The sequence below is a fragment of the Peromyscus leucopus genome, chromosome 4 (assembly GCF_004664715.2).
Source record: "Peromyscus leucopus breed LL Stock chromosome 4, UCI_PerLeu_2.1, whole genome shotgun sequence".
NCBI lineage: Eukaryota > Metazoa > Chordata > Mammalia > Rodentia > Cricetidae > Peromyscus > Peromyscus leucopus.
In genome coordinates, this window is record NC_051066.1 from 63,368,673 (window position 1) to 63,385,571 (window position 16,899).

General features: G+C 36.0%; 1 protein-coding gene across 1 annotated transcript; it reads right to left on the reverse strand.

The window, feature by feature from the left end:
• Positions 1 to 5,156: 5,156 nt before the first annotated feature.
• Positions 5,157 to 6,161, reverse strand: LOC114687348 (olfactory receptor-like protein OLF2). The gene has a single exon (XM_028862011.1). The coding sequence runs from the start codon at positions 6,129 to 6,131 to the stop codon at positions 5,196 to 5,198; it is 936 nt and encodes a 311-aa protein (XP_028717844.1). The 5' UTR covers positions 6,132 to 6,161; the 3' UTR covers positions 5,157 to 5,195.
• Positions 6,162 to 16,899: the final 10,738 nt, after the last annotated feature.

A 16,899-nucleotide genomic window follows, 5' to 3' on the forward strand; every position in this document is an offset into this window, starting at 1 on the left:
TATCTTTGTTACAGCTTGAGTTTCCTTTGGTCTCTCTACTTAATTACTGAATGTCATTCCCAAGTCCTATATGTCTCCTCATTTCCATGTAGTTTTTACTTGTGGTTTCTTGGGCTTTTTATTATCCTTAAGCTCTTTCTCCTTAATTTCACTGAGCAGTTTCTTTGCTTTTTTCTGAAAGTGATATGAATTATTTGATGATGATTATGATAGATTTTTTATATTGTATCCTGGGATTTATCAAGGTTACCCTCAGTGACAAATATTTCTATTGTACTGGTAGTTTTGAAGAGAAGAAACCGACTTGATTTCTCATCTCATCTCACTGGTATTTTTTGATGAAATCTGGACTTGTGGATTTCTTCTAAGTCTGATATGGGCAGAGAAGCATGGGACTCTAGAAAGGGTATGGAGGCAGGTTGAGCCTAAAGTTTGGAAATTGCCTGGGAGTAATGAAGTCTGGTAGACATATAGTATTGTCCTAGAGAAAAGGATGCACCTCCTAGTGCAAGATAGGAATATGAGGTTGGAGCTTGCTGAGTGGGGAGATTAGATACAGCACAGGAGGAACCTGTGGGAGGTAGAGGCATGGAATGTGAGAGTGGGGTTAAATCTGCAGTATTGGAGGAATGGCGTGGATAGGGAGGGTCATGGAGACTCATTGGGATATAACTCAGAGAAGGATATGGGTCAGCTGGAGGTACATAATTGGATGTGATTAAAATGAGGCCAGAACCTCTGAAGTAAAACCTTTATTTTGCTAGAACAATGGATGCTGGTCATCTGGAGCTGAATAATAGCTTTGATTAAGAAGAAGCCAGGGTCACTGAGGTAAAATCTTCTTGGAAGTGTTTCCACAGAATCAGCACATGCAAGCTTTGTTGCAGAGACTCCCAAGGTTGAACATTGTGCTGGCAGCAAACTTGGACATGTGTAAGACCAAGGTGGTAATGTTTGTGAGGGAATGAAGGTATCACAGAGACAAGGGAAGCCAAGAGAGGCCATTGATAAGGTGCAGGTTGTGTAGCAGTGGAAGATGAGGAATGAAGATGTCATGAAAGAAAATTGAGAATTTGAACCATGAAAAGAGCCCAAGAAAGGCTATTTGTGTACAACCATTGGTTGATATGAAAGAAGTGAATAATTTCAGATCCTATTAGTTGATGGAAAACAAGTATTGAATTGCATAGTTAATGCCGGAATAAAGTCAATACTAATAATCTATTCCACATGTATGTTGGATCCTGGGGCAGAAGAGTCATATGCCATATCCTACCTTCTATTTCAGTTTTGAGTTCCAAAATGGTGTATTTTTAATAGTATGTGTTTTGGAAATTGAAAAGCCCAATCAATAGTTTGTGCTATTATATTGAACCCAATCAATGGTTCAATAGGTTGATTGTACTTTATGACATTTGATAAGGTTTTAAACTTTCTCCAACTTGTTTCATGTCTAGTCTAACGCATTTATGGTAAAAGTATCCACAGTTATAATAACTGTGTAGATGATAAAACAGTATATGAGAGGGAAATCTGTTCATTATTGGCAAGCCATTATTACTCCTGCATTGTTTTTGCACTAATATATTTCTATCAATGCTTTTTCATATGTTACTGTCTTGTAAAATTTTTTATTATAAAACAAATTATCAAAGTCTAGTTGGTACCAAAATTATAGATTTTTACATAGTGGATTATATTTTATTCCCATGCTCAAAATGAACAGGGAAAATAATGATCACATGATTTTAAGGCAGCAGCCATATTTAGCTAAATGAAAGCCTCATTGCAAGAGGGCAAGAGAGAGAATTACAGAGAGAGGTAGAAAGAGAAAAAAACAGGCACAGAGGTAAATAGAGAGAGAGACAAAGAGACAGAGATATTGACAGAGACAGAAAAAGTGGTGAGAAAGAGGATGAGAAAGGGAGAGAAAGAGAGAATGATGTAGAAGAGATATGGACAGGGTGGGAGACAGAGATATGAAGAGATGAGTAAGTGTGGGAAAGGGACAGGATGGAAGAGTAGAGGGGGAGAAAGAGGGAATGTGATGAGAAATAGAGAGGAAAAGGGGATTGAGAAGAGTGAGAAGTGGGAGCAATGAAGGGCGAGGGTCGAGGGAAAGAGAGCAGGAGATCCTAGCTGGATCAAGAAAAGAGAGGGAGAACAAGGAATAGAAGACCATGGTAAATGAAGACCACATGAGAAAAGGAAGAAACAAAGAGCTAAAGAGGCCCACAAAAATCCACAAAGATACCTCCACAAAAGACTGCTGGCAATGGTCCAGAGACAGCTGGGACTGACCTACTCTGGTGATGGGATGGCCAAACACCCTATTAGTAGTGTCAGAAACCCCATCCAAGGACTGAGGAATCTGGATGCAGACATCCACGGCTAGGCCCCCGGGGGGGGGGGAGTGCCAGGAGTCTGATTAGTGAGAAAGAGGAGGGTTTATATGAGCGAGAATTGTTGAAACCAAGGTTGGATAAAGCACAGGGACAAATAACCAAATGAATGGAAACACATGAACTATGAACCAAAGGCTGAGGGGCCCCCAACTGGATCAGGCCCTCTCTATAGGTGAGACAGTCGATTGGCTTGATCTGTTTGGGAGGCATCTAGGCAGTGGTACCAGGTCCTGGGCTCGTTGCATGAGTTAGCTGTTTGAAACCTGGGACTTATGCAGGGACGCTTGGCTCAATCTGGGAGGAGGGGACTGGACCTGCCTGGACTGAGTCTATCAGGTCAATCCCTTTCCTTGGGGGAGACCTTGATCTGGAGGAGGTGGGAATGGGGGATGGGCTGGGGGGAAGGGGGGGGGGAAGGAAGGGAGAGAACAAGGGAGTCTGTGGCTATTATGTAGAACTGAATAGTATTGTAAAATATATATATATATATATATATATATATATATATATATGTGTGTGTGTGTGTGTGTGTGTGTGTGTGTGTGTGTGTGTGAGAGAGAGAGAGAGAGAGAGAGAGAGAGAGAGAGAGAGAGAGAGAGAGAGAAGAGATACAATCAGATACAATTGCCATAGCTCAGTTATGAGTTTGTTATGTCACATAATGGCACTGGCAGATCTTACTTCTTGAAAAAAACTAAATTTTCATTTCACTGACAATCTAATTTTACTAGTGTCCCCTAGAATAATGAGCTACAAATATCTCCAGTATTCACTAATTCATTCCTGAATATTCTGTTCTTATGAATTTATCTTTTCCAAAAGTACCTAAAACCTCACATTATTGCTTCAATTATTAGAAGCTCAGTGTATAGAAAAACCATACCTTTGCTCACAAGTCACCACTTTTAATACATTACAAATTAATAGAAAATGGGATGTTGGTGGAAAACCCTAAAGCATTTCATTAATAGCAAAATTTAGCATAGATATTTACAAATGATATATAGTCCTAAATTACCACTTTTTTTTTGCCATGGGTCATAATAAAAGGAGATTCACAATGTGTTGAATTTTGAAATAGTCTTATACACTGGATCACTTCACATTTGTATCAACCCCATTTCCTTAACATTTATAATTGAAGGGAACAATTAATAATATACCCTTGTTCTATGTGTTATGTCAAATATAGAGATGATATCTATGCATTTTAAATTAACTTGTTCATTCTGTAAACATCAGAAAAATTATTATAGAAGAGATGGACAATAATTAAAGAACTCAATAAAATACATACATGTGTATTTACTTTTCTTTTTCTTTTTTTTTTTTTTTTTTGGTTTTTCGAGACAGGGTTTCTCTGTGTAGCTTTTCGCCTTTCCTGGAGCTCACTTGGTAGCCCAGGCTGGCCTTGAACTCACAGAGATCCGCCTGGCTCTGCCTCCCGAGTGCTGGGATTAAAGGCATGCACCACCACCGCCCGGCAAATTTTTTTTTTTCTTTCTTTTTTTTTTTTTTTTTTGGTTTTTCGAGACAGGGTTTCTCTGTGTAGCTTTGTGCCTTTCCTGGAACTCGCTTTGGAGACCAGGCTGGCCTCGAACTCACAGAGATCCACCTGCCTCTGTTACTTTTCTTTTTCAAGAAAATAATACCTACATTTTGGTAGATCCACTACACTAGCATCTCAAGCTATTATGTGTTAAATTGATGTTCTTTCTGTATATCTAATGTGTTGTTAATGCAGTTAATATTCCTTTATTAATGCCAAATATCTGCTCAAAGTATTATGTTTTTGTCACATTATGTAATTATTTTCTGTTTTATCTGTAAAAGATAATACAAATTTATTATAGAGTAGAAATGTTCATCAGTACTTCAGCAAAAAATGCTCATACTCAATTTTGGGATACTATTAAAAGAAAGTGATTTTCACAACAATTTAATGGTATAATTTTAAGAATAGAATTGATGAGGAAAAGAGAATAGGAGAAAATTATTTTTGTATAACAAAATATCATTATGAAATATTTAAAATAGCAAATAAGGAAAGGAACAACATTGCACTAAATCACAGATTAGAAAACTGAGGATCCCTGTACATACACATGCCTAACCTTGGCTCCTTTCATTGCTCTTCCTAATTTTGTCTTGTTACATTCTTTTATTTTCCAACTGATTTGCACTGGTATGTCTAAACAGCCATATAATTTCAAGCCTTATGATGAAATCCCTTTCCTCCTCATATATATATATATGTTTTATACTTAAGGGACCTCAATTTCATCCAAGAAACATTTTATCCTGCACATTGCTCTAGACTATGATCAAAATCCTTTGTAGTTCAGAATAAAATAAAATTTAATTCTTTCCTAAAAATTACAATTGCTCTGCGGGTATAGTTAATGCCTACATCTTCCACTAGAATAAAAGATTAATTTGAAACAACCTAAAGGTTCCTATGTATTTCAAAATGAAGAAATAAAATATTAAAAGCTAACCAATAAAACTCAAAAAGCCTAATATGATTAAAATTGAATAAAAGGCTAAATATAATTATTTTTACAACTGAAATAATCAGGAAAATTTCTCCAAACATGTACAACATACAAATTAAAGAGAAATAATGAAACATGGATCATTAGTATATCCACAATATCTTATCTCTAAAATTAAGAGAAAATATGTGTTTTAATCAGTTAAATTAAGTGACCCAACTTTCCTATGATTCATGCAATATAATTTTGTACAAATTACTACTATAACTTAGACATATATACACACATAATACAATTATTTAAACCACCTTTTATTTCTCACTTTGTATAGGGCTTCTTTCACATCCTTATTCCTCATGCTGTAAATCAGAGGGTTTAACATAGGAATTACCAGGGTGTAAAACAGTGAAACCATTTTATCTTGATCTAGGGAGTAGGAAGAACTTGGCCGAAAATACATAAAGAGAAGAGTTCCCTGAAAAATTGCAACTGCAGTCAGGTGAGAGGCACAAGTAGAGAAAGCTTTGAATCTCCCTTCATCAGAACAGATCTTCATGACAGAGGAGATGATGTAACAGTAGGAGACAAGAAGTCCAGAAATGGTGCTCAGTTCAATAAAACCAGAAAATATAAACATTGCTAATTCATTGACCTGTGTATCTGAGCAAGATAGTAACAAGATAGGAGGGATATCACAGATGAAATGATTAATCTCATTTGACCTACAGAAACATAATCCAAATGTCATTATAGTATGCATAACAGTATCTATTATTCCTAGTAGGTAAACTCCAGCCAGGAGTTGGTAGCAAACCCTACTAGACATGTCTACTACATACATAAGGGGATTGCTGATGGCCTTGTACCGATCAAAGGCCATCACTGCCAACAGCATGCACTCAGCGTCTATAAAGATACAGGCGAAGAAAAACTGCAAGGCACAGCCAATGAAAGATATAGATTTGTGTTTGTCCATTAGGTCCACCAGCATCTTTGGTCCAACTGCAGTTGAATAGCAGAGGTCAGAGAAAGAGAGGTGGCTAAGAAAGAAGTACATTGGTGTGTGAAGCTGGGGATCCATTCTGATCAAAACAATCATTCCAATATTTGTCACAAGAATAATGAGATAGATGAGAAGAAATACAATGAATAAAACCACTTCTATGTCAGGGTTATTAGTAATTCCCAATAGAATAAACTGAGTGATTGAGGAACAGTTTCCTTCATCCATTCTTCTTTGTTCTTTCCCTAAATGGTTCAAAAAGCATTCAAAGAATAGGATGACTGGGATTTAATTTATCTAGGCAAGAAAATTGTTGTCTATATTCAGAATCTAATTTCATTATGTAGAAAATATTCTGTGTATCCCTAAAATCAGACAGAAATCACTCTTAAAGTGGCATGATCACCAAAAAATCCCTCAAATATTTGAAGTGGGAAGTTAATAATTTTTAATATAAATTAATAAATAGTCCCTGACATGATTTTTTTCTTGCTCATCCTAAGGCTATACTGTTGAAAACCTGAAAATAAGTTATCAGAATACAACTCATCTGAGAAAAACAACAGAACTGAGTAGGAGATCCAGTAATGAAAGACTAAACATTTCATACAATTGAGGAAAGGATCACATTCACCATATTAATAAAGAATCATAGTTTACCCTCCCATCATAGCATCAAATACAAACAAATCCATGGAAATTGCTATGGTTTGATTTTGCGACATTTTCTTACTGACACCTATTTCATTGGAACATCTGGTACTTGTCACCGCTCGTTGCTTTTGAGATGTGAAGGGCAACACACCAGACTCCAAATATTAAGAATATTAAGGGCTGGAGAGATGGCTCAGCAGTTAAGAGCATTGGCAGCTCTTCCAGAGGTCCTGAGTTCAATTCCCAGCAACCATATGGTGACTTACAGTCATCTATAATGGGATCTGATGCCCTCTTCTGGCATGCAGATATAACACCATATACATAAAATAAATAAATCTTAAAAAAGAAAAAAAAAGAAGAATATTAAGTCTTTACAAATGAAAGTGATAAAGCTAGTGTTAGAAAATGCCTCTGCATTAAGTCTACCAAATGTTTGATTACAACTGTATGAACATAACTCTAAATGTAAGTATAAATAATGTTGTGAAAATACAGATTGAAGGCCTTTTCTATCAGCTTCCCACTTTGATCTTCAATGTCAACTTTAGAGGATTTTGTACTATATCTTTGAATACTTTCTTCAAATTCTACTTCACATGGACTTTACTTCAAACACTTAGAAACAAGAGCTCAATTCTCCTGTTGCATTAATGTGAATTTACAACAATATACTACTTCCAGTCAAACTTTAGAATCATTAATGGTATCTTATTTTCTTTACTAAGTCAAAGATGTAATATAAATTCATAAATAGATAATTACATACTGTTATATTAATAAAGCATGTTTACATTTATCATTCTCTTTCCCAGTGGTATTTTCTATAGCCTCAATAGAAGTGGAGGGCTTGCCTGAATTGTCAGAATATTGTCACACTTCTACTTTTTGCCTTGCTGGTAAATGTCTAACATACGGGGCTTGCCCTAGGCTCTTTTAAAATGAAAGAAATGCTCATGTGGGAAATACATAACGTTTGACTTAAAAAAAAAATGCCTTTGCATCATTGGTTTCAAATAACCTGAAAATGCCTAAAGGCATTAGGGCTTCTGTTGAACACATCTTCTGTTTCATGTATTTATATTTGTTTTCATAAGTGTATGCCAGGGAATTCTTATTCATGTACATTGATGAATGAAACTACTTTTTCTATACTGAGTCCTTTTGGCATGGAGTTACCAATGTAGATGCAATTCATTATTTTCTTTACTTATCTAAGTCTCTGCTATACATTATCAGTAAATGTATTTGATTAATATAGAAACTCATCCATGGGCAATATAATAGAAAGAAAACACCAATTAACTGAAAAGCCACACAGAGCTTTCTATTCTTTTAATCAATAATATCAAATTTCCTATCCTTCAATACACTAACTGAATTTGCTATATTGTTTGCTTAACTTAATTACAAAATACTGCCACCTTCTCAGATAATAAATGCAAGTTGTTCTGGCACTATTAGTAGTTTGATTGCATTTACTAAAAATGAAAAATTATTTATTTAAAAGATTGACCACTACTCTTCATTAGTTCACAATTTCTTAACTGCTGCTTTTTTCCTGTTTGTGTGTGTTGGTTTTTTTGTTTTGTTTTGTTTTGTTTTCCTGGAACCAACTTATGAATCTTCAGAAGACTTAAGAACCCACAAAAAGAATTGAAATAACAGAGTGTAGTTAATACCACATTTTGGCGCACTGTTTGATTATTTATTTCACTGGAAATGAGTGAAAAAAGAAAGGTCTATTACATTGCCTGTTTCCTGTCTAACATGGGAATTTGTGTGTTCACATGATAAGGTGTTTTTGAGTTTATTTGTAGTTACATGAAAAGGTAAATGTGGACTGTGGAGTATAATCCCAAAATATTGTGGTTTATGTTATATGGACATGTGTTGTTATATATTTCTATCCAATTTGTACACCATATATTATTATTTAAATGAGGTTAGAAGAAATTAATAAGTTTCCCATACCACATCATGAGTGTGCAGTATTTAAAAAGGAATTGTATACTAATAAAATGTGCCATAATAAATGTAAAAGTATCATATAACCCTACCAGCCATATCCAAGTAAATGAAGGCACTCAAATTCTCAATTATTTAATAATATATGTCTCTTAGCATTAGGTGGCAGAATTCATGTAACTATTTAAGTTGATTTAGCCATGTACTAATTCATTCATCAATTGTATTGCTCATGTTTCAAATAAATTACAACGTTATTTTCTTTTACTTTTGCACATAACCACCCCTAAACCTACCTGAGCCCAGAGGGTCTTTCCATCTTTACTTGCAATACCAGAACAAAGTGGATCATCATTTATTTTCAACTGGGACTGTTGGGACATAAGTCTCTTGAGGACAAGCTTTCTTATTTGCTTCATCCTAGTGTAGTACTTAATTAGCTTCCTGGTTCAGTATTTTCCTGGGAATACTCAACAACTGCATCCCTGACTGCCATCTTCACACTTTATACTTGATGCTATTGATGAGTGATAGATACTGATTGGAACCTATAGTGAAACTGAAAGAAACTGAAATATATCTGTCCTTAATGACTTACACATCACACTGGTGTCATCCAAAATCTCCTGTCTTTTAAACAATCTTCTCCATTCTCAATTTAGAGAAGTGGTAATTCTGCACATTGTATTTCATCATTGTCTGAACATACTCCCAACTCCATAGCAATCATACTCATTTCAATTATTTTATGACTAATCAGACTCTTGAACATCTGATATATTCCTTTTCATTTCTTATGTCTGATTGCACCAATAATGTTACTTGTTACTACAACAAAAGGGTTCTAGATGGGTTATTAAAAACATTTGTTAAATAATAACTGGCATTAATTTTGTAGATGCATAATGATGGTTTTATTTTCAAAATGTGCATTAGGAAAATGCTTTTTAAAAACTAAGTCTTCTATATCCTTAAAAATGTATTATTTTAGCATCTTTTTATTAATATTGTATAATGAAATGCGGGTTATCAAAAATCATCAATATTTTCTAAGTTCAACTTTCACCTCTCTTTCAATGTTGGTGGAATGCCTTACTTTCTGACTTCAATCTATTTCATTAAGAAAAAGAGTTAACCTTGGAATCACATTCTTTTAACCAGAAATTTCCCAATATTCTTCATTCTACAGATGTGTTTGAATAATGTATTCATTCAGTAGTGGGCTTTTTTTTTGAGCAAATTTTGCTGTAGATTATTGTGGATATGCTACTAGCGATGATGAGTCTATTTATTTTTAAACATACACATTCATATTAGCTAGTCTTCATGAATAGTGGATGTTCAGATATTACCTAGTATTTTCCATCTCTAACAACTGTATTATATGGAAAGAACATTTCATGTCAAAAGTTATGGAAATCATCTTGAATCTTGTAGGCATGGTGTTTGTATGACTACAAAACACTTGCCCTTCAGAGTTTTCTGATACCACAATGAAGACAAAAACATATTCAAATGATTATGATGATGGTATTTTGACCACTGTAATAAAATGTTTTATTTTGTTTTTAAAATAATAAATAGTGATATACACACTCCTATATATCTAATGTAATAATAACTTATTCAAAGTCCACTGTTTCTATCGGCAAGTAACCACGGAAGTTTAAGTACACAAGAAAGCCACAAGACTTCCACAATGAATATAACTTCCTATTTTATTTTATATGAGTATTATTTTCCCTATTCTCAATGCTTTTTAAATACATCATTTGGATTCACAAACAATCATTTCTTCCTTCATATTCTCCATCTTTAAGAAATGTTCTCCAAAATATGTCACCCCTTACATTACTATTTTGTGATGCTATTTCCTATTATGGAATTTTAATTCCATTTTTTAAAAATTTCAGACATATAAAGAATGTATTTTTATCATATTCACCACAATGCCACCAATCAACACTTCACCTTATGACCACTCATGGCTTTATGTCCTCTCTTTTTCCTAGTTTTGATAGTACATCATGTTCCACTTAGTTTGCCTGTGTATTTTTGGGTATAGGAACATACTGTGGCTGATGGTTGACTGAAAAGAGGGCATAACCTTAAAGAAACATGACTCTCACTCCAGCAGTCATCAGCTATCTCTATCTACTCAGCTAGTGTGGGAGAGTGCATGAGAACGTCCTTGCTCTGTGTCAGAATGACCTGATCTTGTGCAGAACCAACTGTTGTGAATTAATGATGGCACGGTCTTGTCACGTCCAGAATTTGTTGTTTTGTCCACATTTCCCCTAGCCTCCAGCTCCAATCTCCCTTTGTAGTCTTTCATGATTTTCCCTGAGTATTAGAGGGAACAGATAGGATATTCAGATCCCATTTTGGTGAATAATTTATTGATGCAGTGTGAAGACCCACAAAGGTTTCCATGGGAGATCTGAGCTTGCTTTACCCAGCAGGGCTGCATTAAAGGATTGCTTGACCATGTGCATGGTTACTAGGTGATTGGAAGGGTCTACACTTGGCTGAGCTATGGGGAGGTCTCTGCTCCACCCCTTGGCATTCCTATAAATAGCCCTTTACAAGAGACAGAAGGGGCTGGTGGATAATGATCCAGGCCTTCCCAAGGTGTTGGAAGTATGAGGGCAAGATGAACTGATCAGAGCCCTCACTGGCCCAGGGAGAGCTTCCCCTAATCAACTGGAAAGCTGGCTCTGCTCCTCATTGGAAAATTTCACCAACTCCCACCCTCACACCCTACACACACATCCTATATACCCCACTCACCTAACGCTTGGGAAATTTGGTCCCACCTCTCAACCAAGGGGAGTGATAGTAGGCCTAGACTGACCAACTCAGCTATCACCCATCACTCAGACATACATCCAGGGCTTTGAGCTACCATTTCCCAACATCTACCCCATCTATTATCTGCTGGAGCCTGTGAAACTGGTCCTGTGGAGCCCTAGTGACAGGATCTCCATGACTGGGGGAACTGCAGGCTTTCAAAGAGTTTTGGTGAAGGTTCAGCATTGATGGTGTACCAGAAGACAGAGGCCTTGAACCAGACCACAACACACTACATAATAAACGTTTGCAAGTAAAGTTGTTTAGACAACAGAGCATGATGCAGGATACACAACAGCTATCAAGACACTAAGACGAGGAAGACGAATGAAGAGATGATGGAGAGGTGGGAAACATGGAGGATTGAAGTGGGGATATTGTGTTTGCTTTTTGATTTTGTCTTTTGGTGTGTTTTTTTTTTCTTTTGCTATACTTTTAACTATTATTCTTATTTGTATGTTTTATTTCTTATTTTATTATATCTTTTTAAGGTTTCCTTTGGGGGGGATGTTGCAAGGGTGAAGAAGGGAGGATATGGAGGGACTGGGAAATCAGTGATATTGGGATTCATGCTGTGAAATTCCCAAAGAATCAATAAAAATTATGTTTACAAATTTAAAAAAAGAACTACATGATATCCTGAATCTGACAGAGGAGAACATAGGCAATATGAATGCACAGTAAATGATTCTTATTTGAGCCCTGATAGCAAAGGCATTAGTACAATCAAAAGACAAATAAGACAACCGAAAACTAAAATGTTTCTTCATTGCAAAGGCACAGTTATTCATATAAAGAAGCAGCCTACAGAGTGGGAAAAAGTCTTTATCATATAGATGATAGATAGATGATAGATAGATAGATAGATAGATAGATAGATAGATAGACAGATAGATGTGAGGAGTATTGTCAAGAATATACAGGAAACAAACAAACATTAAGAAAACAAACAGCACAGTTATAAAAATAAGGCACAGATCTAAACAAAGACTTAGCAAATAATAGAATGCAAATGGTTGAAAAGAGTTAAGAATGTTCAACATCTTTAGTCATCAGGATAATGAAAATTAAAACTACTTTGGGATATCTTACTCCAGTATAAGTAATCAAAAATCAAAGAAACAAATAACAAAGAAACAGATGCTGACACGAATGGGAGAATAGAGGAGCCCTTATCTCTGACAGGATGGAGTGAAAACTGGTACAACCATCAGATAGATCAATGTGGAGGCTCCTCAAAAAGCTGAAAACAGATCTGTCTCCATATCCACACATGTTAGTCTTTGGCATATACCAAAAGACATGTACATTCTACTGTGAAGACAATTTCCCATCTATGATTGCTGGTGCTCTATTCACAATAGGCAGTAAATTGAAACAACCTAATGTACTTGACATGATAGTAGGCAGGAGATGGAATAAAGTGTTATAAGGGGATAAATGGAAATGACGAAATTGGAAGATTTTAACTGGTGTGGAGGATTGGATGGCAGGTACAGGAAAGAATATAGGAAGGAATAACTAACACTAAAAACCTTTCCAAAAGTCATATGAAAACCATACTATAGAAGCTTTCTGATATGTAAACATATACCTACGCATATATAAAAAGAGTTTTGGTTGATTTACTTGACAATGGGGGATAGATTTAATTCCATAGGTAGACACTACCTCCTAGAATATAAAAACCTGACATGAGGGATTGGCTACCGTTTGGGAAGTTATTGGCTCCTAGGGTCACATATACTCTCACCATGGAGACTATTGATACTCTTAGCCTCCCTTCAAACCTTGACTTCAAGAACCTAATGCTGACGATACCACATATATTTTTTTTTTTTTGTCATCGATCATGCAGAAATTAAGCTGATACTCACTTAAGAGGTCATCCTATTGGCTAGCACAGTGACAGAGTATGTGCATACTACTGGAGAAGAAAAGTAATCATCAATCTCACCCAACTGAGAACCATACAAACTACAACAATGACTGAACTGACAAAAGAAACCCACTGGTGCAATAATGGCCTTAAAGTTAGGGGAGTAACCAACTACTTTTGGGTTGTATTTAGGTTCTGCCTCAAGAGAAAGAACCCATTCCTGGCACTCTTAAAGAGATCAATAATCTGTGGGTAGTTAGGTAATGGGTCTTAGAGAACTTGGTACTATTATTGTCTACATAGAGATAATGTTAAAATGACTTGTAATGATTTAATGATAAATCCATACATCAAACATCAGTCAAAACCCACCAGAGAAGCTTCTCCTGCAGTAGATGGCAATTAAGACAGAACTCTAAATTGGTCAAAATGCACAGAACAAGTGACTGTGCCGTTCTCAACCCTAAAGGGCACATACACATCATACCCCTCTTCCTCAAGACTCACACATCATTGCAGAAGAGGAAGAACAAAGATTGTAAGAACCAGAGGTCGTGCATAATGACACCATATAAACAGTACTTTCTAGACACAAAAAGGCAGTTTCCCGTATGAATGTGTCACAGTGAAGGTGACAGCATGCAGAAGTCTACATGAGCTCAAACAAGACAACCCCAGTGTAATGAGGGGCATGTCAGTATGGAAAAACCTGCTCGCTGAAATATTATTGCCATTTGATAGCTACAGGAGAAGAAGAATCCTTTATTTAAAGGTGTGACTCCTGGTAAGTCAACTACAGCCCTAGGAAAGTTCCAGTCCCAAGTCTATTTTAGAAACAAAAAACTGGAATTTCATGGGGAAAAAGAAGAAAGAAAACTAAAAACTGTCTGGGTAAGGCATGAAGGGTAGAGAAGCTGTATATGGGAGAAGCTAGAGTGTAGATGTAACCAACCGTCTTATTAAATAAGAAACACAGAAACAATGTAAAAGAGAAAGCCTGAGAGGTCAGAGCTCAGAGCTAAAATCTCACCCTTCCTCCTGTTGTCCCAGCTTCGCGAAAAGAGACCTACTTCCTGTCGGTTCGTTTTTTTATAGTATGTTGTTCTGCCTTCTCATTGGTTGTAAACCCAAACACATGACTGCCTCGTCACTGTCTGAATGTACAGCCCCCTAGGTCTTAAAGGTATATGTCTCCAATGCTGACTGTATCCCTGAACACACAGAGATCTTATGGGATTAAAGGCGTGTGCCACCACCGCCACACTCTTGCTATGGCTCTAATAGCTCTGACCCTGAACACACAGATATCTATGGGATTAAAGGCGTGTGCCACCACCGCCACACTCTTGCTATGGCTCTAAAAGCTCTGACCCCCAGACAACTTTATTTATTAACATACAATCAAAATAATAATTCTGTACAATTAGATTACCACCACATTTCCCCTTTTCTATTTTAATAAAAAGAAAAAGAAAGCAAAAGGTTATAACTAACAAAAGAAAAACTATATACAAAAGTACAATAACTATATACAATATATACAAGTAATAAATACCTAAACAGGTATTCGACAAATCAGAGAAAATAATTCCATTATCTATCCTACTTTGGTAAATCCAAGATGTATCTAATGCACTTTCTATCCTAATTAATTTTCAACTATAACTAACTAATCTTCAACCATAACTAACTAATCTTCAACTCCCTCAGAGACCCAAGAAGGGAATAATATTAGCTAACAAAAATAAAAACAGGAAGTGCATGCAAGCAACTTCCAAAAAATTTTGTGAGTTGACAGAAACAGCCAACTGCCTGGGCAGTCACCTGAGGTTTCTCCGCAGTGTTGGGGCATCATCTTCAGCCTATAGGCTTAGTGTATCTGACAGACTCATTTGTGAAGTAGGATGTACACAAGGTCAACAGTTCAACCTCACATTGGGTGAGAGCAGTCCACGTACCAGAAACACCTGAATTCCACTAGTGTCCTGTCATGATTCAGGATTTTAAATTCTGGAAATTGTTGACAGTTTTTAAATTCAGCTGTCCATTCTTCTTGGCTGTGTATATATGGCTTCATCTCAGCATCCCCTTCTTCTCCACATCCTCTATTAAATGCCAGTCTACTTTCGAGAGGCATGAGCTTTCAGCTGCTGTTCCATTGCACAACAGAAGCCATCGGCCCTCTGCCTGTTAAGCTGCTTTGAAGAAAAGGGCACCATACCTTTTCCGGATGCGAAGGCCATTTCAGGGATGGGGCCGTATTGTCCTGGCCTCAGAAGATGCCTTTTGATAAAGCCATAACCACACTTGTTTTGGCAAGAATCAGTAGTCCCTTGTTTCGTGTTCTGTCTGTCCATTTTGTCCTGTTGATTCGAGGATACTTTGTTGTCCAGTGGCTAACTTTTGCCACAAGGAAAGTTGACTCCATATGCAGTTTCTTCAATGCCCATATTTTCTCTGAAGTAGATTAGTACTGCCAGGAGCTGACATGTCTCAAAAAAGAAAAATTTTCTAAGTTATTAAAACATTTTAAATGCCATATTCTGTAGATCTCTGAAGGTTTGAAGATGACCTGTCTAAAACATCTCTGCTTAATTTTTTAAAACATATCTAATCTGACTACAAGTTCTATGATAATGTCTAACTACTAGCTTTCATTTCTTTATATCCTAATAGTTGATAATAATAACATTCAAGGATCAGAAATTTGCATTACATTGTTAAATGGATGGAATAAATACAATTAGAAATATACATATAGCATTTTCTAACAATATCAGTTTCAAATTTGTATACAATATAAAACAATCCAATCCAATGTAAAGTATTTAAAATTAGTAATTGTCTTTTTCTTTTCTTTCTTTCTTTCTTTTTTTTTTTTTAACAAGAACCTTAAATCTAATCTCCTTTGCTTAGCCTTTTTCCTAACCCTTGACAATAACTTGTAACCAACCCCCCTAAATACTGAAAATTATCCCAGACCCAAAACCCATTAAAAAGACCAAAAAACCACCCGCCCCACACCACCTCTTTGGGAATGTGGGCGTCGTATTCTTAAAATTGCTTCCTGCTGGGTATGGGCGAAGTTTACTTTATCCTGAAAGAAAAATTTTAGGTTAATTGTCAAATTCTAGGAGAGGTAACTATATCCTTTATTATCCAGTCTGTGTATAATGTCAAAGTTCAGGGTTTATCTCAAGTCCTTATTCAAGTAGTCTTTGAGACTGGATCATCTCAGCTAGTCATCTCAAATTTGCTCTGAGCACCTTGTAGTTCAAAGCTGATCTATGGATGATGTTTGTCAGCTTAATGATATTATTATTGTCCACGTGGAATTGTTGTTGTTGTGGGGCCCCATCTTCTTTCTGGAGACTTCAGTTGATGTTAGGCCTGGCCATGATTTCCTGCAGAAAACTGATAAGAGACTCGAACACAAAAACATATATATGCAGCTAGCCTTTTTTCTAGAATTAGTTAGTACTCTATGTGACCATTCATATCTTAACAAAGTTTAAAATGTATATATATATTAATCTTGTAAATTTTGATATAAAATTTATACTTTGAGAAAAGTTTAAAGAATCAGAATAGAATCAAAGAGTTGAGATTAGTAATAGAATAGTCCCTTAATTAATTTTGCTTTTG